Source organism: Loxodonta africana, chromosome 13, assembly GCF_030014295.1.
Source record: "Loxodonta africana isolate mLoxAfr1 chromosome 13, mLoxAfr1.hap2, whole genome shotgun sequence".
Taxonomy (NCBI): Eukaryota; Metazoa; Chordata; class Mammalia; order Proboscidea; family Elephantidae; genus Loxodonta; species Loxodonta africana.
This window is the reverse complement of record NC_087354.1, coordinates 14,347,439-14,373,145: the sequence shown is the minus strand read 5'-3', so window position 1 is coordinate 14,373,145 and position 25,707 is coordinate 14,347,439. Positions and strand designations below refer to the sequence as shown.

General features: G+C 48.1%; 1 protein-coding gene across 1 annotated transcript in view; it reads right to left on the bottom strand.

Annotated features, from left to right (window-relative positions):
• Nucleotides 1–25,707, bottom strand: part of ADAMTS17 (ADAM metallopeptidase with thrombospondin type 1 motif 17) — a 389,915-nt gene that overhangs the window by 54,434 nt on the left and 309,774 nt on the right. The window contains exons 13-14 of the mRNA XM_064267055.1: nucleotides 23,349–23,476; nucleotides 6,732–6,852 (exon numbers count right to left, since the gene is read on the bottom strand). Of these exons, the coding sequence (XP_064123125.1) occupies nucleotides 6,732–6,852; nucleotides 23,349–23,476 (249 nt within the window). The remainder of the gene's footprint in view (nucleotides 1–6,731; nucleotides 6,853–23,348; nucleotides 23,477–25,707) is intronic.

Below are 25,707 nucleotides of genomic sequence, written 5' to 3'. Positions count from 1 at the left end.
TGCAACTGATGCGTGGCCACCACATCTATCTTTAAACTTGATGTTGGCACAAGTGGCAACATTGAAATGCATTTGTTTTCTCTCCCTTTCTCATGTTGCTCTTGGGTGGGGATACTGAAGAACAGTGAAAGGCTCAGGGCAGACAAAGAACCTCAAGAAAGGCTCCTCGTTGGGTGAACCCTAAGTAGCAGGGCAGGGCAATCATTGTGGCAGACAGGGTCAGCTGACCTTTCTTTCTAAGATGAGTTTCTCTGCTCACAATATAGAGGGAACAAATTAAAGACGAAGCCCCTGAACTGAAATGCAAGCCCTTTGTTCACAAACTAAGAAATTTACTATCCTCTTTTCCAACAGCCCTTACTCTGACTCAGAGCCCAAGGCCCATCCCGACGTTGCTGTGAAGAGTGAATCCCGTCACCAAGTCCTAAAGCACCTTGATGCCTCTCAGACTAGACATCCCATGATACAGATACCAGACATCATCACATTGACTGGAAATGAAGTATCATTAAAAGGGAGGATTTACTTTAAAAATCTGCAAAGTAGTAACATCTTATCTTTGGAATAATTTTCCATTCTAGTCTATGCCATCAAGCAGGAGAAATCCAGTTAGAAGAAAATGATTTGGTTGCATGAGGAAGCCATGGATAAAATTCAATGCCTTTGCCACTGTTCTAGGAGAACATGCTATCTTTGGTATAAGCAACAGTGGTCAGAAGAAACTTAAAAGCTATGTTGATCTTAAGCCTGCCTCAAATCTCCTGAATAGTTAATATTACCAGGCCATGAGCACAGCTTCCTGTGAAATAATCTTTGTGTGCATTTGCCAAATAGACTTGTTTTTAGGTGATCTGGGGTCACAACTTTTCCTTTGTGCTTACGATAGCTATTTTTGGAAGAAAATCAATGAGCTGGTAGGTGGCATGATGGAATATAGGCAAAACCCTGGATACTTGTACTGGGTCCTTTTATCCAGATTGTATAAAATATACTCTTTTAAAAAATCAAATAAAGAATCTAGACTTACTGGACCTATTGAGGCTGGAGAAGTCCCCAAGACTACGACCCTGAGCTGCTCCTCAAATCTTGAATTCAAACTATCACCTGAAGTCACCTTTTAACTAAGTAACAGTTTAGCCCAAAGAGTAAAGATTGTCACTCTCAAGTAAAGTGTTTCTTTAAAAAAAAAAAAAATCTATATAAAGACCAAAGGGTCAACAGCTATTTTAAAGCATAGATGAGAAAGTTGGGGCACGGGGGTGGGGTGGGGGGGGCGCAGGGAGATTAAGTGAATGGAAGTAAAACAACTAGAACAGAAATAACCACAATGTTGACATGTCTAGAAACTGTGGAATGGGAGTGGGTTTTGCTGCGTACATTTTCACCAAAATAAAATAAAATTAAAAAAGTCAAAATTCTTTTTCTGTAATGAACTTACAAAATGTTTTTTTAATTAACTTACACAAAAAGGATTTGCGGTAAGCTTGTATTTCTCCCCTTTCTATAAAAGTTATTTACGAGAATATTTCCATCCTGCATTTACCCCTAAATCTTATGCCTGAGTCTAATTTTGGTGAACTCACTGCTTGGGAAGCCCACAGCCCACAAGGCTAGACTGCTCTTCTTGTCCCTCAGAATGTGTGTTTAATGTTGATGGGCCAAAGCAAGGCCATGGCCTTTATCCCCAGCAAGAAAACAAGGTGGACATTACCAACTGCCCTTTTGCCCATAGAGAAATCTAGTCCTGTAATATGGAAACTTCCCTATGGAGCAAAGTGCCAACTGTGGCTAAATTCTCTGAGACATCTCAGCATTTTCTGCCAAAGTGCCAGCTGTGGCCGAGGAGAGCGACAACGTGCCCCAGCACACTGGGGCATCTCCCTGGGGGGCAAGGCCAGGCCCCAGAGGGGCCCTCCTTGCTTTCTCTTTACTGTGAGTCTCCTAACCCAGTCACTGGCGCATTCTGGGGTTGTGACTTAGGAGCCAGGAGTTCTCACTAGAAAATAAGCAGTATCCTCAGCAGAAGTGCTCAAACATTCCAGCCCCAGTTATGGAAACAGTGCCTCCTTATCTTACTGTGACAAAGTTCTAATTACTTTAGAAGAAAGAATAGTGAAGAATCAGGTCCGCTCTGGGACTGCGTACCTCAAATACAATGTTTTAGGTTGCTAGCCAATAGTGGTGCCCCATACCTGTAAAAACGTCAATATAATTCTTGACTTTTGAACTAACTTCTCTACTGCTCCCTCCCCATTTGAAACATGCAACATCCAGTTGATTCTGACTCACAGTGACCCTATGTGACAGAGCAGAACTGCCTGGTAGGGTTTCTAAGGAGCTGCTGGTGGATTCAAACTGCTGGCCTTTTGGTTAAAAGCCTGAGTTCTTGACCACTGTGTCACCAGGGCTCTCAAACACACATAAGCTACCCCAATACTTTTTGAAATGAAGTGAGAAGCAATTAAGTGAATGGTAGAAAAAAATAAAATCAATGTTTTTTTCTTCCAAAAATTGAAGACAGTCAAAGTTGACAGGTGGACTGTTCTATCACTCTCCACAGCTCGTGCTCTCTCTGGCCTCTCAATTCCATGACTCTCTAGCTTTTGTAGCTTTAAAGTTGCTTTTAGTCTGTAGTTTTTCCTTTTGACAAGTGGTCTTGAATATCAGTTACGTATAAACACTAGATGGCCTTTGTGTTTACCCATGGCTTCATGCACGACTCCTTCTCATTGACTTCATACAGGAAACATTCAGGCATGGAAGCAAGACAAGAAACCCACATGAAGCAGGCCACCACTAAGACAACACATAATATCCAAACGTCTTACATGAGAAACACTTGGGAACAGCCTTTGCCATCACACACGTGGACACCTTCGTACAAAGATTATTCTTGACTGGGAGAAAGAAATACATCATAATTGGTTTATGTCTGCATTTGAAGAACTGACATGGCAGCTCTTAATTGTACTGTAAAGAGGAGCCATTGTGTGTTATCATCACACAACAATGAATCTTCCCAAGGAAGGTCCACTCCCAGCCCTAGGGACCTGCGCACAGAACCTGGCACGGGGAGAGTGTTTCACAAGTAATTATTGAACATGTACATGGTATACCCAATCAAAAGGGACAGAACCACCACCGTCTCTATTAAAAAATGACTATTCGATCAGGTTCTTCAAGAACGAAGCACGAAGGGCATCCTGGTTGGTTCTCAGTGGGGACCTCAGTCCACGTGTGACCTGGCTGTCCATGGGCACCAGTCACCTTGAATCTGACCAGTCATCTTTCTAGTGCTGTGGAGCAGGATGGAAGAGAGGTACTAACATGAAAGTGACAACTGAACGAATGACGTCAAAACATCACACCAAGACTATCAAATCACTAAGTTCAACTAACTCAGCTCTTTCGACTCAAAGTCTTGAGTCGAAAGCCCATCCATCAAAAAAGCAACAAGATAGGCAACTGGAGTTGATTCCTTTTATAGAAGGGTTGCTGAGGACCTCATTTGTTCAAAGTTGGGAGGCAATAGGCTGGAGGATAATCAGAAGCCTGTGCCCATGGTGCTGTCTCTCCAGCCCCTGTGCTGGAACCTCCCAGACACAGTAGGGAACATCCCGGGCTTCTCGCCCACTGAGTGCGGCACTTTACCCCTTGAGTCGGCTCTGGAGTCTCTGCCCAAATACTTAGGTGACAGCACCCAGAAGAGTTCAGTCAGGAATCAGGACTTCATCTAACTGGACAAAATCCCTGTGCTGGATCTCATTTTATCTTTTTGGAATGGCATTTCTTTGATATTTACCCTTCAGGGTGATAAGACATTCCTCCTCTCCCCATTCTTTTGAGCTGGGGAGAGATGAAAGGAACCCTCCTATCTAAGCTGATAGGATTAGCACATGCACACAGCTGTACTTGGAGTCACCTAGTTGGTCCATTTTCTGGGGGCTTTTTGTGATGTCTATGTTGGGTCTCATAAGAATACAGGTTTTCCTTCAGCCCGAAAAGCCCTTCCACAACCTCTGCCTTCAGTTAACAACTAGGGGAGTTGCCCACCAGGATTCTGCCTTTCTCCCAGCAGCCCATGCCGAGCTGCCCCATGTCACACTTAACCTGAAACTCACACTGGCTGCCTGGGTCCCCTTCCCTCCACTGTGAGCTATTAGGGGACACTTAACTTTGACTCTGCAGACCTAGTGCTCCCAATGTAGCCGTGCTGCAGAAATGTTTACTGAGGGATGGGTCCATGTGTGGGCACCTGCCAATGTCTCCATGTGCGAGCACGCTGATAGGTCAGTCTATTACTACAGGTGTGTGTTTAACGAAAAAAATGGAAGGTATGCAGTTGGTGACTCGTTCACGTGCGAGTGAACATTGCACACATATTTTCAATAAACAGAACCCATATTTAAATGAGTTTATGCTCACAGGCCCCAACTGTGAAGATTTGAAAAAGCAGCTTTACACTTTAAAATGTAAGTGTGACATTTGGTAACCACTCAGAATGCCAGAACATTAAAGCCAGGTGAAGCTAACAAGTGCTTATCTTTCTCTGAAGGTTTACTAAGCCTTTGGGCCAGAATAGCTGGAAGCAGACTAGGCCACAAGCCTGGGAGGGGAGAAGGAGGGACACCTACCCCAGGGAGGCCTCCAACAGCTGGATGTCTTTTCTTGGGTGAATCGCCACTGCAGCTACAGAAAGCTGACCTACCTACCTCCTGCGCACAGAGAGGACGCAGCCAGGGAAGGGGGAATGGGGAAAAGGAAGGGCAGGTGAGCATTACCATGGACGATCGGTGGGCCTAACCGTGTCAAAACCAAACACCAGCAGACACATGAGGCTTTTGCCGTGATCTGGGTTCTCTCCTAAGTGAGCTGCTGTGGCCGCACAGAGGCAGCCTTCAGATGTGTGTGGTGGAGTCTTCCTCAGTGTTCTACAGAATTGCCCAGGGGGCGGGGCGGGCATGGCTGTTTGGCACAGTTGCAGTAGGCAAGATCCAAGTCTCACGGGAGACGGGGGGTTGGAGTACAAAGAGAGAAAATGGTATCAAACATGTCAAAAAAAAGTGGCAGAAATGACCAAAGCAGCGCTATCCAATAGAACTTTTTGTGACGACAGAAGAGATCTCTGTATTGTCCAATATGTCAGCCATTAATCCCACGTGGCCTCAGAGCTTTGAAATGTGGCTCGTGAGGCTGAGGAACTGAATTTCTACTTCTGTTTATTTTTACTTTAAATTTTAAAATTTCCAGTGGCTCCTATCTGAAGAGCACAGCTCAAGAAGGCACATTTCCCCTAAACTGACTTGCTCCAGCATCACCTTCTTCAGGTCACCTCAGAAGCCGTGTGGCAGACACAGATTCTCCATCAGCTTTGAGTCCTGACACAGAGCACCTGCCTCTAAAATCTTGAAACCGGCCCTTCCTGGGCCTGCAGCTTCATGTACTTGCCCTTGGTTTGCTCTAGTTTTGTCTCCCAACACCCTGCAGAATGCTCACGTAACAGGCTGTGCCCCCCTTCCCCCCGCCAGGGTATCTGGAAGGCACTTTCCTGCAGGCCAGGTCTCCTAGCATGCACGGATTTCTCCTCTCTGCCTTAGCCATGTCCTGTACTCGGGTTTCCTGGGACTGAACTGAAACGCGTATATATGAAAAGACCATGGAAATGACAATGATTTTGGTATTCAAAAAGAAAGAAAACTGTGATATCTCAGAAGCACACTTGGCAGAGATTACTGCACTCTGCAAGTGTTTGCCAAATCTGACTTGCCACCCTTTGTGGTCCCATCCTGGAGCGCCAGCGGAACTTCCCCCCTCCCCCGGAACATGCTTCAGGTCCCACTCACCCTGTGTCCAAGGATGGTTGGCAGCAGGAGGCTCAAGGCCGTGCTCAGGATGGGGACAGGGACAGTGATGGGAGCCTGGGGGGCTCCTGCTGACAGGCTCTGGCTGAGGCTGGGTGAATGGACACAGGGCTCCGGGGAGAGCTCCCGTTCCTGGTGAGCTGCCTGCCTCATGTTCCCCTCACTAAGGATCAACCACAGTTCTACCCTGGACATCACATGCTGGCATCACCCAGGACAGGATGTCAGAAAACCATCTCCTTCCTCTGGACAAAGAACCTGGGGCTGTGAAGATGGTTCAAGCACAAAGGGGAAGAAGGCCCAGGAGCTGCACTTGGCAATCCCTCTCTAAGGATGGTTGTTGGGGGATCTCTACATCTGGGAAGAGGCAGGAGAGACAGTTACCCTGGAGTCTCAGTGGACAGGGACAGCTGAGCTTCCCAGAGCACACGGCTTCACGCACACTTCATATGTTACATATGTGTAGATGCTACCATATTTTAACTGATAGGAAATTTGCAACAGAGTAAAAGTGATTTGCTGGAAGTGTCGTTGTCACCTTCTCTTCATGCACGTCAGAAGATGGTGGATATGAAGCTGGGAGGGGTCACAGGAACTCACTGGGGCCAGGCAACTATTGCCTCACTCCTGGACCCCGGGGCTGACCACTGAGGATAGGAAGTGTTTCCTCTTGCAGGCAAATTACTTGCATCTAGGGGCTTAAACTAAAGATACAATTTGTGCTAAAGTACCTTTCAGGAATCATATAGCTGGAGTGTCTTTCAGTGGGAACTGCAGGGTGCACATGGAATCACTGGATGCTGGGCAAAGAACCTGGTGGGACACATATGGAGCTGGCCATGCAGCTGAGCCCCATCGGCCGGTACTGACCTGAGCCCTGGGTGTGGTTGAAGTCCCCCTTCACCACTCGGCAGGTCTTCCCATCCCCATTGCAGACCCCGCACCGGTCTTCTTTGGCAGCCGACCCGATGATGCCGTCACAGCCAATTTTCTAAACGAGAGGGCCAGAGGGCCGGTTATTCTGTGCTTCTGAGGACAAGTTTCAGGGGACTTCTCAGAGGGCGCCCGGCAGGGCCCCCTCTCCATGAGGCCTGCAGATACAACACCGGGGGACATCAGAAATATTCTACTTTCTTTGCAAATCAGAAGATAAAAAATGAATACAATCCAACCTGGACTGAACTGGTCTTTATACCAATGTGCTCATAAAATATAATTTTTAATATTTGGGGCCCATGAAGGCCCACAGAAGTCACACTGTGCCTGATCCCTGGCCCGGCTGACAGAGCTGCGGGGCAACGAGGGCCAGGGGTGGGGTGTGAAGCCTGGCTTCTACAGCACCACCCGGAGTGGCCACATTTCATATGATTCACGTGTCCCTCGGGGCCACGTGGGACAGCTGACTCTTGGTTGGACCAGCCAACAGTCTCAGAACACACAGCAGGGACCACACTGTCTGATCAGGTCAGGGCCAAAGCCCGCACAGGCAGGGCCAGGTCGGAGCCCCCGCCCCACTTCTCAGTTAGGGAGACGGAGCCCAAGGAGAGCTCCTGGTACACGACAAGACATGTCTGAGAACAGAGGAGAGGGAGTCCCTGCCCTTGGTGGGACGGGGAGGCACAGCCCAAGCCAGTTCACCAGAAGAGGGAGAAGGTTTTGAATCCCTCTGTTTTTTTCTGTTAAAGAAATATACAAGAATTTTGTATTCTGCAAAATAACATATCTAAGTTTAACACTGAGTTTTAAATTATTTATAAGTTAAATTACTTAAATCCCCCTCCTTTTTTTTTTTTTTTTTAAATCTACAGTAGACACTTCTGGAACAAGAGCTGGTTTATTCCCACTGATGATGAGATACAGTTTCAGACTGTAGAGGTTGCTACAGCCAGAAGCCAGGATGGCAAGATAACCCAGGCTGAGGCGATCTAACTCTCTGCCAGGCTGCCTGAATGGCACTAGCAGCATGTTTCCCTTCTCATACCCTGCTCCCACCCTCCTGTGAGGCTGGGAGCCCAGCTGGTCGAACAGCGGACCCCCTGGAGGTGAACATCTCGCCCCACAGGCCACCACCTGATTGGCGTCCTCTGTTTCATTAGGGCAGTGGTACTCCAAATTGAGCAGGTATCAGCATCCCTCAGGTTGTTGTTAGCTGCCTTCTAGTTGGCTCCTGACTCATGGCAACGCCATAACGGGATCGGACTGCTGTGATCCATGGGATTTTCATTGGCTGACTTTCAGACATACACAGCCAGGCCTTTCTTCCTAGTCTTAGTCTAGAAGTCCCACTCAAATCTGTTCAGCATCATAGCAACACACAAGCCTCCACTGACAGGTGGGTGATGGTTGTGCATGAGGGGCATGGCCAGGAATTGAACCTGGGTCTTCTGCATGGGAGGCAAGATTTCTGCCGCTGAACAGCGATGCCATAGTACCAGGAGAGCTTGTTAAAACACAGATTGCTGGACCCCAAGATGTGGTAGGGCTGGGGTAGGGCCCGAGAACTTGCATTTCTAACAAGTTCCCAGGTACGGCTGATGCTGCTGGTCTGGGACCCTCTGTGAGAACCATCGTCTGTCACCCCTTAGGATTCCTGGAGTGATGAGGAACAGGGTGGCATAGCAGCAAGGACAACAGTGGCTGTAAGCAGAACCCCTGAGATGGTGTTTCCTGAAGGAGGCCGTGTTCCCAAGGATTCACCACGTTTGCTCGGGGAGAGCACAGATCAGTGAGGCGGTACCATCAGGACACAATGTCCTGTTACAATACCAAATGCCTTCAACTGAAGGCCTCACGGTCAACCAGACTCTGCTTAATTGCTGTTCGATACTTGCTGAACCTAAGCACTGGGGTTACACGGTCCCCTACCCAGAAGACTGAGACCCAGACCCTGGGGCCCCTCAGAGCCTTGCTGAATTGTCAGAGGCAACTTGTCAAAGAGCAGCAGAGAACTGCCCTGCTATGCCTCCTCTTCCCCACCCAGCATTTTGTTTTAATTAAAGAAAAAAGAAATTGTTTGCTAAAACTTCACTTCCAAGAACAAAAGTATGCTCAGACCCAACTTCAAATTTTAGCTAACTGGCCTCCCAGCTGGGGCTATGTTACCCCAGCAAGCCGGCAGCCAGCTTCCCCTCCAAAGTGCTATGCTCTAGACTGGGGCACCAGGCACGTGCCTGAGCATAACTACAGCTTCAAATATTAGCCCCAGCATCCCCATTCTAAAGGTGAGACTATTCATCTCAGCCAAGGGTTAGTGGGAAATAACATCTCCTCCGGTTCAGGAACTCTGGCTCACGGCTCCAGCCCTAGGGTGGTAGCCACCAGCAGCACAGGTGGCTATCTTCCTTAGCAGGGTGGGGTAACCACACAGCCTGGAGCATCTGGAGCAGTGAGGCATTCACAGATAACTGTCTTTCCTTTTACACAATCTTTTCCTCCCCACAAAGCAGAAGAGAGGGATGGAGAAACTAGGCAAGATCGCATTCCTTCTTTGGTCCCCCTCGGTGGGAGATGAGTGGAGCCAGGTTCAGAAGGATCAATTGTGGGTGGGCTCTCCCCAGGGGAACCAGCCCTGGGTGCAGCACCTCACTGCACTGCCACCCCGAGTGGGCTTCTCAGGTCAGCTCTATAGTGATGCCCAAAGGATCACCCTTGAAATTCATTCTCCAGGGCTACAGGTGCTGGGAGTTGTCTGTCCTGCCCATGCTGCTTGGTGCTATTTTAGGCTCCATCTGGTCTGTAGGCTGGACATGTAAGCAGCAATGCCCATGTCTGAACAGCAGCCAAGTCTGAGAGCGAAAGGGCAATAGCCCCGTGAATCTGCTAACAAGGGCATTTTTCTTCCTTTGCTGCACAGTCCGTGCAAGCAACATAGAATGTTCTTGGCAGGGGCTGGGATTTTTTTTTCCAAATGGAAGCTACAATAGGATACAATTCAAGTCATTAATTCTGACTGCTAGAGGAGCTTTAAAAATTGTATTTATGAGGGTTGGCGTTCCAAGAGAACAAGACGACCAAACCCAAGGAAACTCCAAACAGTAAACTCTCTAAAATCTTTCCACATGATCCTAGTGGTCCTTGGCGGTTACTTTTCTACAAACACTAGGAATTCCCGCTACCCATTTCTGAGCTTTCAAAACAAGCCTGAGAGTTTCTGGTCAGCAGAGTCAGGGCCCCGCTCCACAGACTGAATCAGGGTATATGCGACCCCTAGACAAAAACACTGCTTCATGGCTTAATTAACCAAAAACATAGGGCATATGGAACTGACGGTGATGGTACAAGGACGTTTTGCTGAAGATGTTGTTCTTGTTGTTAGTTGCCATCAAGTTGGCTCTGACTCATGGTGACACCATGTACAACAGAATGAAATGTTGCCTGGTCCCGCGCCATCTTCATCATTGCTGGTATGCCTGGGTCCACTGTTGTGGCCACTGTGTACTTCGAGCGCTTTTCAATCTAGGGTGGCCATCTTCCAGCACTATATCAGACAATGTTCTGCTGTGATTCACAGGGTTTTCACTGGCTAATTTTTGGAAGCAGATGACCAGGTCTTTCTTCCTAGTCTGACTTAGTTTGGAAACTCCCCTGAGACCTGCCCACCATGGCTGACCCTGGTGGTATTTGAAATACTGGTGGCATAGCTTTCAGCATCGTAGCAACATGCAGGCCACCACAGTACGACAAACTGACAGACTTTCCAGTTGCTGTCAACTCGATTCCAACTCGTGGTGACCCCATGTGTGTCAGAGTAGAACTGTGCTCCAGAGGGTTTTCAAGGCTATGACCTTTCAAATGTAGGTCACCAGGCCTTTTTTCTGAGGTGCCTCTGGGTGGACTCAAACTGCCAATCTTTCAGTTAGTAGCTAAGCACTTAACCATTTGTGTCACTCGGGAACTCCTCACATATGGGTGGTGGTTTGCTAAAGACAATCTCCGTGAGACACACACAACGTGGTTGGAAAGGTTTTTTGTGCTCAGGACCATGTTCTACAGGAAGGGAAGGGATAGGATGGGCCAGGGACAGTGCAGCCACATTTCCCAGGAATAGGATGGGCCAGGGACAGTGCAGCCACATTTCCCAGGAATAGAAAACCCTAATCCTTAGCAATTTGAGACCTGAATTCCACTCCCAGAATCTTGCCACTGCCCTACTGAAGGTCATCAGTGACTGCAGCCTCCTGGTCACCACATCCAGCGGCCACTGCTCAACCCTCCTCTGCTTTGACCTCTGCAGGACACCTGACACCGCTGGCTTGTGCATACATTCACTCACTCAGCCCACAGCTGTTGGATGCCTATTATGTGCCTAACCTGGGAATAAAGCCATGTGAGGGCCAGCCCTGCACTCAGAGGCTCACAGACAGAGGGAGGAGCAAACCTGGAGACACACAGACACCACGGGGCATGTGCTGTGATGGAGGCACACAGATGCCACCAAAGCCCGAGGAGAGATGGGCATCCGCGATGCAGCACCCATGCAATCCTCTGCCTACCCCTCCTGACTGGCCCTCCTGCCTCCTCTTACCTCCTTGACTCCCTGATCGTGGGCCCCGTGCCCCTTATGCTTTTCTTGAATTTTTCTTGGTAACTGTACCTTCTCCTTGGACTTTGTCCATCACTTTCATGTAGACAACTCTTATTCCTTCATACTCCCCCACCCCACCCACGCTCACGCTATTCAGTGTTGGCTGTGCAACTTCCCTTGGCTTTCTAGCCAAGACACTGAACTCAATGTTTCTCTACCGTCTTTCTCCTCCAAGGCTGCTCCCTCTTGACTTCCTCAGGTCTGATGGTAGACACTCTCAGGCTGCCCTCTTGGAACCCACAGATGTGGCTGTCTTCTCTGAAAACCAAGCCTGGAACCTCCGAGCCATTTCTGATTCTTCCTTTTCCTGAGCTTTCTGGTCAGCTGCTGAGCCAGGTGTTTTCTGTCCCCTGAAAACCTCTAATGCCTAGTTCTCCCCCACACCCATGGCCACTCCCCTAGTTTAGACACTCGTTACTCAGGGCGTGAACCATCACAGCAGTCTTCCCTACCCCGCTGCCAGGCCATCTCCACACGAGAGGGTTCAGTGAGAAGGTCCATTGCCGTGGACCCCCCTGCCTGTCGAAAATGTCCATACCTAGGAACTCAAGATGCTCCATAATCTTGTCCCAGTCACTCCTCTTCTCAGCTCTGCTTCCTCCTACTCCAGAATGCACCCTGCTCCTGCAGCCCCATCACCTCTCGGCTGGATCACCTGCTATAGTGGCCCCTACCTGTGCCCCAGTTCTGGTCGGAATTCAGCTCTGACTCATGGCAACTCCATGTGTGTCAGAGTAGAGTTGTGCTCCATAGGGTTTTTGATGGCTGATTTTTCAGAAGTAGGTTGCCAGGCCTCTCTTCTGAGGTACCTCTGGGTGGACACAAGCCTCCAACCTTTCAGTCAGCAGCCAAGTGTGTTAACCATTTGTACTACCCAGGGACTCCACCCATGCCCCACCAGTCCTTCTCCATAAGCAAGATCACTTCGCTCTGCTTCACCCCCCCAAGACTCCTGACTGCGGCAAGCTGGGTCCTGCTTGACCCAACTCCTGGCTCTTCCGCCCCATGCCTGCTCCCTCAGCACCTGCCCCCCCCGCCCTCCTCCACCCCTGGAACACACCTGGCTTCCCTCTGCCTGGAGCGCTCTGCCCCATCTTCCCAAGGCTGGCTCCTCTCTATTCTCTCCTCAGGGAGGCCTGCCCCTGCTGCCTTAACCACGGGCCTCCTCGGCTCCAGTCCCCCCAGCCCTCGCTTCTCAGTCTCTCCATGACACGACTCTCTATTCTTCTTTGTGTGTGTGTGTGCTTTAAAGCTTATAGAACAAATAAGTTGCTCATTCAATAGTTTATATACAAATTGTCTTGTGACACTGCTTGCGATCCCTGTGATGTGTCAACACTCTTCCCTTCTCCACCCTGGGTCCCCATTTCCATTCATTCCATTTTCCTGTCCCTTCCTGCTTTCTTGTTTTTTTTTTTGCTTTTGGGCAAGTGTTGCCCATTTGGTCTTATTTACATGACTGAGCTAAGAAGCACATTCCTCACGTGTGTTATAGTTGGTTTTACAGACCTGTGTAATCTTTGGCTTAAGGGTGAACTTTGGGAGCGACTTCAGTTTGGACTTTAAAGACTGTCTGGGGGCCATAGTCTTGGGGTTCTTCCAGTCTCTGTCAGACCAGTAAGTCTGGTCTTTTTTTGTGAATTTGATTTTTGTTCTACATTTTCCTCCCTCTGCCTGGGACCTCTACTGTGAGCCCTGTCAGAGCAGTCGGTAATGGTACCTTGTCACTATCTAGTTCTGGGCTCAGGCTGACGGAGGCCAAAGGATTTGTGATCCGTTAGTCCTCTGGACTAACATTTCCCTTGTCCTTTGTTTTCTTGGTTTTCCTTTGCTCTGGATGGAATGGGACCAGTAGATGTGTCATAGGTGGCTGCTCACAAGCTTTTAAGACCCCAGACGCTACTTACCAAAGTAGGATGTGGAATGTTTTCTTCATGAACTATGTTATGCCAACTGAGTTAATTATCCCCTGAGACCATGGTTCCCAATCCTCAGCCCAGTAACTCAGTCCTTCGAGGTGTCTGGGTGTGTCTCTGCGGTTTTTATGACTTTGCCTTGGTTGTGTTGTGCTGACTTCCCCTATAACGTGTACTGTCTTACCCTTCACCAAAGTTACCTACTATCTAGTGTCTTGTCCTCCCCATACCTCCCCTCCCTTGTAACCATCAAAGATTGTTTCTGTGTGGAAACCTTTTGAGTTCTTATAATAGTGTTCTCATACAGTATCTGTCCTTTTGCGATTGACTTATTTCACTCAGGAGAGTGCACTCCAGATTCATATATGTTGTGAGATGTTTCCCAGATTCATCACTGCTCTTTATTGCTGCATAGTATTCCATCATGTCGATGTACCATAATTTGTTTATCCATTCATTTGTTGATGGGCACTTAGGCTGTTTCCATCTTTTTGCTATTGTGAATAATGCTGCAGTGAACATGGGTGTGCATATGTCTATTCAGGTGATGGCTCTTATTTCTCTCTGGTACATTCCTAGGAGTGAGATTGTTGGATCATATGGTATTTCTATCTCTAGCTTTTTAAGTGCCGCGTCCTTTTCCATAGTGGTTGTACTATTTTACATTCTCACCAGCACTGCATAACAGTTCCAATCTCCTTGCAACCTCTCCAACATTTATTACTTCCTATTTTTTTTTGATTAGTGCCAGTAATGTTAGGATGACAGGATATCTCATTGTAGTTTTGATTTGCATTTTTCTAATGGGTAATGATCACGAGCATTTCCTCATGTGTATGTTAGCCATCTGAATGTCTTCTTTGGCGAAGTGCCTCTTCATATCCTTTGTCCATTTTTTAATTGGATTGTCTTTTTATTGTTACAGTTGTTGCAATATCTTATAGATTTTACAGATTAAACCCTTGTTGGATACGTCATAGCCAAAATTTTTTCCCAGTCTATAGGCTCTCTTTTTACTCTTTTTGTGAAGTCTTTTGATGAGTATAAGTGTTTAATGTTTAGGAGATCCCACTTATCTACTTTATCTTCTGGTGTTACACATTATTACGGTTTGTATCATATTTATGTCATGTATTAGGGCCCCCAGTGCTGTTCCTATTTTTTCTTCCACGATCTTTATAGTTTTAGGTTTTATACTTAGTTCTTTGATCTACTGTGAAACAGTTTTTGTGTATGGTGTGAGGTATGGGTCCCATTCCATTTTTTTACAGATGGACACCCAGTTTTGCCAGCACCATTTGTTAAAGAGATTGTCTTTTCCCCCATTTAATGGACTTTGATACTTTTTTAAAGATGAGTGACCATAGGTGGACGGATTTTCATCTGGGCTCTCAATTCTGTTCCATTGGTCTAAGTCTCTGTCATTGTACCAGTACCAGGCTGTTTTAACTACCGTGGCTGTATAGTAGGTTCTGAGATCAGGCAGTGTGAGGCCTCCTACTTTGTTCTTCTTCTTCAATAATGCTTTACTTATCTGGGGCCTCTTCCCTTTCCATATAAAGTTAATGATTAGTTTTTCCATCTCATTAAAGAATGCTGTTGGTATTTGGATTGGGATTGCATTATATCTGTTCTATTTTCTTCTTCACGCTTATCAGACCCGGAAGCATCATGTGTTTGCTTCCATGTTTCTCATCTTGGAGGAGGGCAGGGGCTCTCTCCGTCCTGCCCACCAGTGAGTGCCCTGAAGTGTGTGCTTGTTGATGCTGAACTTTGGAATGTGCTCAGTAAATAAATAGATAAAATCCCACCCCACCTGCTTTCTGGTGTGTCTAAACCAAATCCCTCAACCGCTCTTCACCGTGCCTTCACCTCCAGGTGTTAGGTTTTCACAGGATAACGTCTCATGGTCCTAGCAGAGGACAGGCACAAGGAGGACTGTGTCTTATTATTTTTTGTATCTACCCTCTCGACACATACCTATAATAAGTGTTCAACAAATAGTATCAAAACCATTAACTCTTATCCAGCTGGGCCCTGAGAAAAGTGGGAGGAAAGTTTTTCCTTTTCAAAAAAGCGTTCTCTACCTTACTCTTTGGTGTCCCCCCTCGACAGCGGCCCCTCCCCCAACTTGCTACCGTTTAATTTTCTCATATTTGAATTGGGACTTTTTTGTACAGTTCTTGATGGTCTTTGTTTTTTCCTGGCTGGGAGACGAGGCACTTGCTTTCTTCAACTTAATTGCTATCTTCCAACTACTGCCGCATCCAGTCTCTTCTGTTGGAGGGAACTCCCCACTTCTGCTGGAGGGAACTCCCCGCTTCTGCTGGAGGGAACTCCCCACTTCTTGTTCTAATTTTCACTGAATGCTTTTAAGCTACTGTACAACCCTCAGCCCAGGATTTACTGGGCCCCTGGGCCAGCTCCCCCAATTCCTGCAGGGCTCATCTTCCTTCTTCTTGATTTCATTCCTGTTTTGCTAAACTACATGTAATTTCTTCAGAATGGATGCATGGAAAATAAAATTTCTGCGTTCTTCTGTGTCTCAAAATTATTTTATTTTGCCTGCATGCATGGTTGAGAGTTTGGCTGCATGTGGAATTCTAAAATTATCTCAATTTTCTTCCAGGTCAGTTTTTCTATTTGTTTTTCTTGGGCTTTCTCATCCATGTGGCTAACTTTCCTCAAATGGCTGGTAGTCTCTGGTTGACCACTCATATTTAAGAATGAGAGGCAGAGAGGCTGACCATGGGAGACTGTGTTTAAGGTAGAATGTGTCACATGGCAGGCTCTGGTTCAAGACAAAGGGGTGGGAAACTGGGGGCTACGCTCACTTCTAGAAGAGCATTGAGACCATACCACCAGCTCTCGTTCCCGTTGAACAGTTTATCACATGACATTAGAAAGGCCTCTGTAATCAGGAGGGCTTTGATGACATACAGGCACATTTTCCTGCATGCTTGTTACCCCTTCTTCAGCAAGGGGTACCCTGAAGACAAGACGCAGTGGTGGTTCAATGGCAGAATTCTCATCTTCTATGTGGTAGACCCAGGTTAGATTCCCAGCCTCTGGGTGTGGGCTGGGAGATTTCCGCCATGTTGTATCCAGTGTCTGATTTATCTCAGTGTATTCAGCCAGCTCCTCACCTCCACCTTCCATCGTAAGTCCAAGGACTCTGGAGTTTGCCTCAAGGACCAGCTTTCTTTTTTGTTTTCTGTGACGACTCTCCCATTGTAACAGTTCTGGCCTCCTCTTCATCAATCCTTCAAAGGAACCTCCATCCACTTTTGTCCTCTGCTTGTATTTGTGGTCTTAGGGGGTTGTGCTACCCCCTCCCTTTTTTTTTTTAAATTTTTTACCATTGGTTTAGTGGCATCCTGAGATGGAAGAGGAATAAGCAGCAGGCTCAGCCTGCTGGCTAAATCCAGAAACTTCTATGGGGTTTAATCAGTAAAAAGGGTTGCAGGGAATGATTTCAGAATTTTAGGCATCACTGTGAAGAAAAGTTCAGCATCAACAAGCACACACTTCAGGGATGTTGGCAACAGGGCTCATGACGTGGGGAAAGGTAGCAATCAGGAAGGCTTTGTTGACATACAGGCCTAAGTGTCAATGCCTGGCACAGTTCCTGCATGCTTGTTACTCCTTCTTCAGCAAGGGGTACCCTGAGGACAAGAGGGCAGTGGTGATTCAATGGTAGAATTGTCACCTTCTATGTCGGAAACCCAGGTTTGATTCCCAGCCAACGCATCTCAAGTGCAGCCATTGCGCACCTGTCAGCAGAGGCTTGCAGGCTGCTGTGATTCTCAACAGGTTTGAACAGAGCTTCCAGACTAAGATGGACTTGGAAGGAAGCCCCCGTGATCTACTTCCCAAAATGAGCCAACGAAAAACCTATACATTACAACAGCCTGATCTGCAAACGATCATGGGGATGGCACAGGGTCGGGCGGTGGTTCATTCCTTTGTGTGTTGGGCCACCTCGAGTGGAGTGCGGACTCTATGACAGCTAACGACAAGAGCCACCCCAGAGACAGAGGTGAGGCCTCATAATTCTCCTAAATTCCTAACAGATCTTGCTACACAAAAAGGGAAGCCATTAAGTAACCTGACAGTGAAGACAGTCTGCTGAAATGGGCCTCAGATTCCAGGTCCGCTGAAGTTCCAAGGGCAGGAAATACACCCATCCATTCACTCGTTTTCTTTTTCAATATGCAATCAAAGTCTCTCCCAGGTTAATCGGACACATCCCTGCGTTACACAACCCACACTTACAGGCTTCAATGCATTTTGGTTTGGTGTTCATCAAGGAAGTATGACCCAAGTCAGATGACACTGGTTTCCTGTGCGTATCAGCAAAAAAGGTATTAAAGTCAAGCCAGGTATACATGGATCTGCCCACAGTCAACCAGGTAAACAGGTAAGCCCTGAGTCACCCACTGCATGTCAGCAGCTCCAGACAGAAGGGATGCAAATTAGAGGCTTATTAACGTGATTTCTTTGCTCTTGGACGCCAACGGCAGGAATCATTAATGGTGGGGCTCCTGATTTATAGGGGCTTGCTGAAAAATACACAATGTTTATGTTTCTTCCCCAGCTCCCTCCCACTTTTACGAGCGCTATTAAGTTTAATTTCAGCACATTAAGTAATTTGTGACTCACTGAAATTAAATTTAACTCATTCCTCATAAAAACAGAGTAAAATGGTATTTCCATGTTTCATTTCATGGTTTGAATCAGCCTATTTGTAGCTTAGTGGGATTGACTCAAAGTGTCATATTGGAGCCTCTCATCTCTCCATCCCCTACCAAGTAGTCACTGTGTTCCTTAGAACGTCTCAGAATTCTTGCTGTTACCCCCAAATTGCCAAATTTATAGCTAAGCGAACAGAGGAAAAAGCTAGCAAGTCATGACAGCATTTCTGCAAGTGCTGCCTTACATAAATGCATATATTTACCTTTTATCCTTTATAATCATATAATTATACCACTGAAGAGATACATAGACCCGAGACTTTTTTGTTACTATTATTATTATTCTCTTTAACCACCTCTGCTTGTCTTATTCACTCACATGTACTACAGGAATCCAGAACACTCCATTTGGCAATTATTGTAACTAGGAATGAATACTGTACCTGTATTTTATTTGTTATGATCTTATCTAAGTATGCCTAATTTTGATTCAAGGAGCCCTGGGTGGTGCAAAGAATTTGCACCTGGCTACTAACTGAAAGGTTGGTGGTTTGGATCCATCCAGCAGCACCATAAAAAAAAAGGCCTGGCAAACTGCTCCATAAGATTACAGCCATTGAAAACCCTATGGAGTACAGTTCTACTCTGACACACATGAGGTCACCATGAGCTGGAGTCAACGCCACAGTAACAAGAAATTTTGACTTCACCACTTGTCTGTCAGAGCCTTGGTGGCACACTAGTTAAATGCTACGGGGAGCTATGGCTGCTAACCAAAAGGTCAGCAGTTCGAATCCACCAGCCACTCCTTGGAAACCCTATGGAGCAGTCCTACTCTGTCCTATGGGGTTGCTATGAGTCGGAATCAACTTGATGGTAGTGGGTGTTTTTTTTTTTATTTGGTACTTGTCTGTTTGTTGTACTATGGTGGCTTGCATGTTGCTGTGAAGCTATGGCACTAGTATTTCAAATACCAGCAGGGTCGCCCATGGTGGACAGGCTTTAGCAGAGCTTCCGGACTAAGCCAGACTAGGAAGAAAGACCTGGCCATTTACTTACAAAAATTAAGCAATGAAAACCTTATGGATCACAATAGAACACTGTTCTACTTGCTTATTTTGAAAACAAGTCATCAGGGAGGATCAAGAAGTAGAGGAGGACATCATGTTTGGTGAAGCAGAGTGCCAGTGAGGGCAAGGAAACCCTTGTTGAGATGGATTGGCACAACCACCACCATGATGGACTCAAACATGCTGGTGATTGTGAGGATGATACATGAACAGACAACATTTCATTCTGTTGGACTAGGGGTCACCATAAGTCAGAGTCAACTCAATGACAGCTAACAACAATTATTTTGATTATAAAACTTCATTAAGCATGTGTTATGGATCGAATTGTGTTCCTGAAAGGCATGTGTTATAAATCCTAACCCCCATACCTAGCCCTGATGGTGCAATGGTTAAGCACTCGGCCGTTAATTGAAAGGCTGGCAGTTCAAACTCACCCAGTGGCTCCTAGGGAGAAAGACTTGGCTATCTGCTCCTGTAAAGATTATAGCCTAGAAAACTCTATGGGGCAGTTCTACTCTGTCACATGGGGTTGCTTGAGTTGAAAATCGGCTGGAATGCACCTAATAACAAAAACAACAACAAACCTTGGATTTAATCCCATTTGGACACAGGGTTTTCTTCGTCATGTTAGTAAGGCCATATGAGTGTAGAGTGTGTCTTAAACTAGTCATTTTTGAGATATAAAAGAGCAGATTAGGCACAGAAGCAAGCAAGCACAGATATGGGAAGACAGATTCCAGGCCATGGGAAGACTGCCAAGGAACCAAGGAACAGAAGTTGTAAAGAGACAAGGACCTTCCCCCAGAGCCTTCCCCTAGAGCCAGTGCCCTGAATTCAGACTTCTAGTTTCTTAAACTGTGAGAAAATAAATCTCTGTTCATTAAAGCCACACGCTTGTGGTATTGTTACAGCAGCACTAGGAAACTAAGACAGCGTGGCTAATAATTTGGATCTTTTTTGACAATGTACTTACGCATGGACTGTGGTTAATCTTCATAATCTCTCTCTGAGGAAAGAGTAGTGTTAGAAAATTGCAGATGGTATTTTTAATTTCCTTAAGAAAGCAAGTTATTTCTCAGAGTTTTAATCTTGTGAAGTGCTTGCAGGAGGGTACGGCCGTACCTATAAGGACTATGGCACTTCTGCTAGGACTGGTGGGCTGCCTGGAGGCAGCGAGCCACGAGGGGGCTGAAATCAGAGGAGACCTCAGTTCCACTAACTGGCTGAGGTGGCTTAGGGCATCTTGAACGGAGCCATTCTTTACACCTCTGTGCTCTAGTGAGCCTTCCTTGAGGTCAGTGCCAGGCTCAGTGTTGTCGCTGTTGTTGTTAGTGGCCATGCAGTAGGCCTCCAACTTATGGCAACCCCATGCACAACAGAACAAATGCTGCCTGGTCCTGTGTCATCCTCATGATCAGTTGTGGATCTGGCTGTTGTGATCCATAGGGCTGTCATTGGCTGATTTTCAGAAGCAGATCACCAGGTCTTTTATCCTTGTCCACCTTAATCTGGAAGCTCCAGTAAAACTTATTCAGCATCATGCAAGCCTCCACTGACAGATGGGTGGTGGCTGCACATGAGGTGCACTGGCTGGGAATTGAACCTGGGTCTCCCTTACAGAAGGTGAGAATTCTACCACCGAACCACCCCTGCCCACTTAGGCTCAGTGGACCAGCCAATAAATCCCATGACGACAATGGTGGTGGAGGCACCAAGATGGACTGGGGGAGGGGGCATGTGTTCCAAGGTCATTCCCATCACACCCAAGGGCAGGACAGGCTCTGGTTTGATGGGGACCTGAAGACCACAGACTCACAGCTATTCAAATACCCTCAGCAGCATCTCGCCCATTTCATTGACCAAAAGCCTGAATGTTTCTCCTTCAAAGCACAGGAAAATGTTCGAGTTGAAAACGATGTGACTGGAACCAAGGTCATGGAAGGGGCCATGGTCGCTGATCACTTAGAGCCAAAATTACATCCAGCCAGTAACACAGACTGCGCTCGCCAGATAATTTCAGGATTTTTACGAAGGCCTACGTGTTGGTGAGAGCACAGCAGAAGATGGCGGGCGGTGGCCTGGCTGGCCCTGCTCTAAAGGGTGAAGTGCTCTTATTTGGGAAGTCATTACTGGAGCAATGTGAAGCTTGTTACAGCAGCACTAAGAAACTCAGACATCCAGGATGGCCCACGCGAGCGTGTCACTGAGGAACGAACCAGGCGCTGCACTTGGCTGGCAGCAGTGTGTGAAGTGTCAGTAATTGCCTGTTTTTGCAATAACGATAAGAGCTTTGCTCACATCGCCCGAGGGGCAGGGCTCTGCTCAGCCTCACATGCCCCTTGTCATCGGTCTCTGCATCCTTCCCTGGGAGGACAGCTTGCCCAGACTTGCGGGCTCTAGTGCTCACTACCACACATGTCTGTGTCTGATGGTTAAATCAGGCAGGGCCGAGGGAGTCTGGACACTGTCTGCTTTCCCTTGAAAAATCCCAGCTTTGAGCTGATTAGGACTTTGCAGAAAAACAAATCCACTAGGGCTGGAACAGCTTGTTGCCGGAATTATCCTAGAAGTTATCCAGAGTCTGTGTCTTCTGCCTTTCGTGCACTCACCCCAACACTGAGTGCCCAGGACACTCCTGGCACCAGGAAGCCAGAGAGCCCACTGGCTGCAGGGAGCGTGGAGGCTGAGAGCTGGGTCGGTGTCGGAGTACAGGGGCCGAGCACAGGGCTGGGTGCTGGGGCTGAGCCAGGGTTCTGCTCGCTGGTACAACTGCAGCGAGACGAGGCCACAGGCAGGCTCTCTCTTCTGTGTCCCTACCCCACCCCTCAGAATTACGATGTGTGTGACACTTCCTGAAACAGAGCAGTAGACATGGGTTTGGGGCATCAGCTTTGGAAGGTGTGGAGACCCTGAAGCATCAGCAGCCGATACAGCTTCCAGAGACACTTTCTCCTGAAAACAAGAGGCCCCTGCAATGGCCCTGGGTGATGGAACTCTGCTCAGTCTCACCCAGGAGCCAGTCAGTGGAGGCCAAATGGCAAAAAGCTCAGATCCCAGGAAAGGCCTGACTATTGTTCTCTGACAAAGGGCTGGCTGGTACCTTGCTGGCACTCCTGACCCTGCTCCTCCTGCCGGCTAGCCCCCCATCTCCTCTAGCTCTCTGATGGGCACAGAGAGGACAGGGAACAGGGGTCTGCGGCTGGGGTGGTAGAGCCGTGGGTGCCTGCCTGCAGCATTCTCCGGAGCTAGCTGAGCCGGGCCATCAGGGAATAGGCCACACTTGACATAATCCAGGGTGGTTCACCCGGGCCTCGCCCCTGAAGGTCTGAACATTTTCAGCCTCTGACTCCCCACCGACATTCCAGGTGCCGCAGCAGTACATCGGCAGAAGGACGCACTTTCAGTCCCCTCTGCTAGGTCAGTGCAGGGCGTGCCTGCGGACGGCTGGGTGCAGTGGGCCCCACAGCTCAGGCCGGTGGAAATGCAGGCGAAGCATGAGTTTCCTGCCTCCCTCGTCTCCCCTCCCCTTTATTTTCCTTCCTTCGTACCTCCTTCCCTTCCTTCCATCCTTCCTCCTGTCCTTCTTTCCTTCCTTCCCTCCGTTCTTTCTCCCATCCTCCCTTCCTCCTTCCCTCCCTTCCTTCCTCCCAATTCCATGCTCTCTTTCTCTCCTTTCCCTCCCTCCCTTTGCCTTTTTAAATGACATTTATCATTATTCTAACGAGTCCCGTTAGGATGGGTTTGGGAACTGTATTCTAGTGGGTTTAGTGCTCTGCCCTAACCAGGCATGTCCACCTGGCTGGGTCTTACCTGCAGAGGAAGCTGCTGAGTTCTCTGTACTAACAGAGTACTGCTAACCCAAGATCATGCTTGTACACGCGCCAGCCTCAGCTTCGTAGCTTACCTGTTTTCCTTAAAACCAAATGTCTAAAACTACTTTTTTTGTTTTTTTCTTTTTGAGATGACTATGTGGCCTCTACTTTGGCCACCTCAGCTCCTGGTCAGCATGGCTTGGGGCAGAGACCCTGGGTAGGCCTGACACTCCACCAGCTGTTGGGGGCAGGGTTGTGTCCCGGCACTGGCTGTAGCACCCCCAGGGCCTTCTTGTGAAAAACCCACTCCCCAAAGGGCTCTGAGGCCTTACTGCCCACCCAAGCCCAGTCTGGGGGAGGCAGCCTCCTGTCCAAAGCGCCCACCGTGCCGCGGGGAAAGCACGTCACCTGGCACCTGCCGTGTACGCAGAGGTCCGTCTCGTAGGGCCCGCAGGGTGTGCCATCCAGGACCCTGTCGGCCACCAGCAGCGGGGACTCCTTCCCGAGGGGCGAGCAGTAGAGTTCACAGGGCTTATCTGGGGAGGGAAAGGTTGGGGGATGTTTATGTGGGCACGAGGATGTGGTCACACACAGTGCAGGTGCGTGTGTGAGACACGCAGGCTGACGGGAAGCAAGCTGGGCAGGGCCGGAGCTGGGCAGGGCCAGAGTGGAAGGTAACCTGGGCGCTCGCCCCTTGAACACCTGACAGGCAGCAAAGGGGAAGACACACAGATGCAGGGGAATGACAGAGCAGGGATGGGAAGCATTTGCGGGTCTTCCTTCTCCTTGTTTGCTCCCAAACTCTCTTATCCTTTGCAAAGATATAGCATTTCCCTTTTCATTAGGCTGAACAAACGTTCTGCTGTGTGCTAAGCTCTTAGTGAGTGGACTCATTTGAAGGGTGAGACTGGAAGTAGCCCGCAGTGGGGATGCGAGAGGAGGAAAAGGAGGAGGAGCCAGGGCACTCCCAATGGCTTTTGCTAAAGACTTCAGTGCCCACAAGCTGCTGGGTAAGATCTGCAGAGCTGTGAAACATGGCAAAAAAGTCCTGGAAGAATAAGAACAGGATAATAGTACAGAAAGGGAGAACAGGGGACCCCAGAACAAAGAACTGCAACCCTGGCAGGGTGGAAACCTGGTTTCTGCTGCTTTGAACCACTTGAGTGCCCAGGACATGCCCTGCTCTTGTGCCTTCGCCCAGGATGCTCCCTTTGCCTGGAAGCCCTGCCTGCACTTGGCCTCCTGGAAAACACCTACCACCCTGGAAGCTTCCACTCCAGCACTCTCCTTCATGCAGTCTCTGACCAGGATGGGGCAGACATCTCTTTCTGTCCTTTGTGTACCCTCCATCAAAGCCCCCTGCCATTATCCTGTGGGCCTATAATAGTTTGAGCAACTCTCAAATACACCATCATCTCTTATAAGGAGGGTCCCACTGCTAAAGGAATTTGAAAGGGAAGGATCTTTGTCGTTAGTTGCCGTCAAGTCAGCTCTGACTCATGGTGGTCCCCAGGTACAACAACAAAACAGCTGGCCATGCACCATCTTCCCAATTACTAGTACACTCAAGTCCATTGTTGCAGCCACTGTGTCTTTTGAGTGCCTTCCAATCTAGGGGGATCACCTTCCAGCAAAATATCGGACAATATTCTGATTGATACATTGGGTTTCATTGACTGGTTTTTAGAAGTAGATCACCAGGCCTTTTCCCCTGGTCTGAGTCCGGAAGCTCTGCTGAAACCTGCCCACCATGGATGACCCTGCTGGTATTTGAAATACTGGTGGCATAGCCTCCAGTATCACAGCAACATGTAAGCCACCACAGTACAACAAACTGACAGGTTTCATTCTGACAGATGAATCTTAATTGCCTTTCAGCTGCAAAGCTGACTGGGTGGCAAGTGCTGCCAGAGCAGGGACCACGCTTTCATCCATGTCCCCAGGTTGGCCTTGGGTTCTGGCCCACAAGAAGGACTTGCCAAATAGCTTTGAACAAATGAATGGATTTTGTCCTCTATGGAATTATAAAACAGGAATATATATCATCTTCTATCCCTTTCTCTTGGGTCACCCAGTCCTAATGTCATTTTTGTGATTAGTTTACAAAGGGAACCTCCTTAGGGAGAAGCAATTTTGTGCCACTTCTGCCAGTCCTGTGTCCCCACCATGAGTCCTCACCAGTGTGGGTCCTCTGGAGGTCTTGGGGTGAGCAAGGCAGGAATAGAGAGCCTTCTGAAGCTGAAGTGACCTCTGAGAACCTCAGCATCCCTGCTGGAGCATTCTCGTTGGGACAGATGCTCCGTCTTGCCCAGCCCGCTGGGGCTTTCATGATTGGATGACGTTCGTGGAACCACCCCTGGATTCCCCCGGTGCCTTTCCTACAGTGTCTGCTGGCTCACAGGCGGTGGGAAACCCTGTCCCAGGAAGTATTAGAAGAAAGCCTCAGGGGGTGTGGTGAAAATTTCCAACTTGGTTTGTCCAGATAGTTGTGGGGGGAAAAAGTCTGTTCGTAAGAGTACAGTGGAGGTCATTAGCTTCCCAGATCAGCAAACTGAAGATGGGAATTCCTCCCATGAAGATGGACTGCTCCCCTCCCACATCCAGGGTACACTGCAGGGTTCTGCTGGGGAGAGGTGAGCAGCGAACAGTCTTTAGGGTCCCAGAGATGTCATGGATAGGATGCGGAAAGCCAGGACAGGGCAGGATGTGAACGGTCTAAGAGGCAGGTCTGACTTGAGCTGTCCAGGGAATGCTCTGGAAGGAGTGA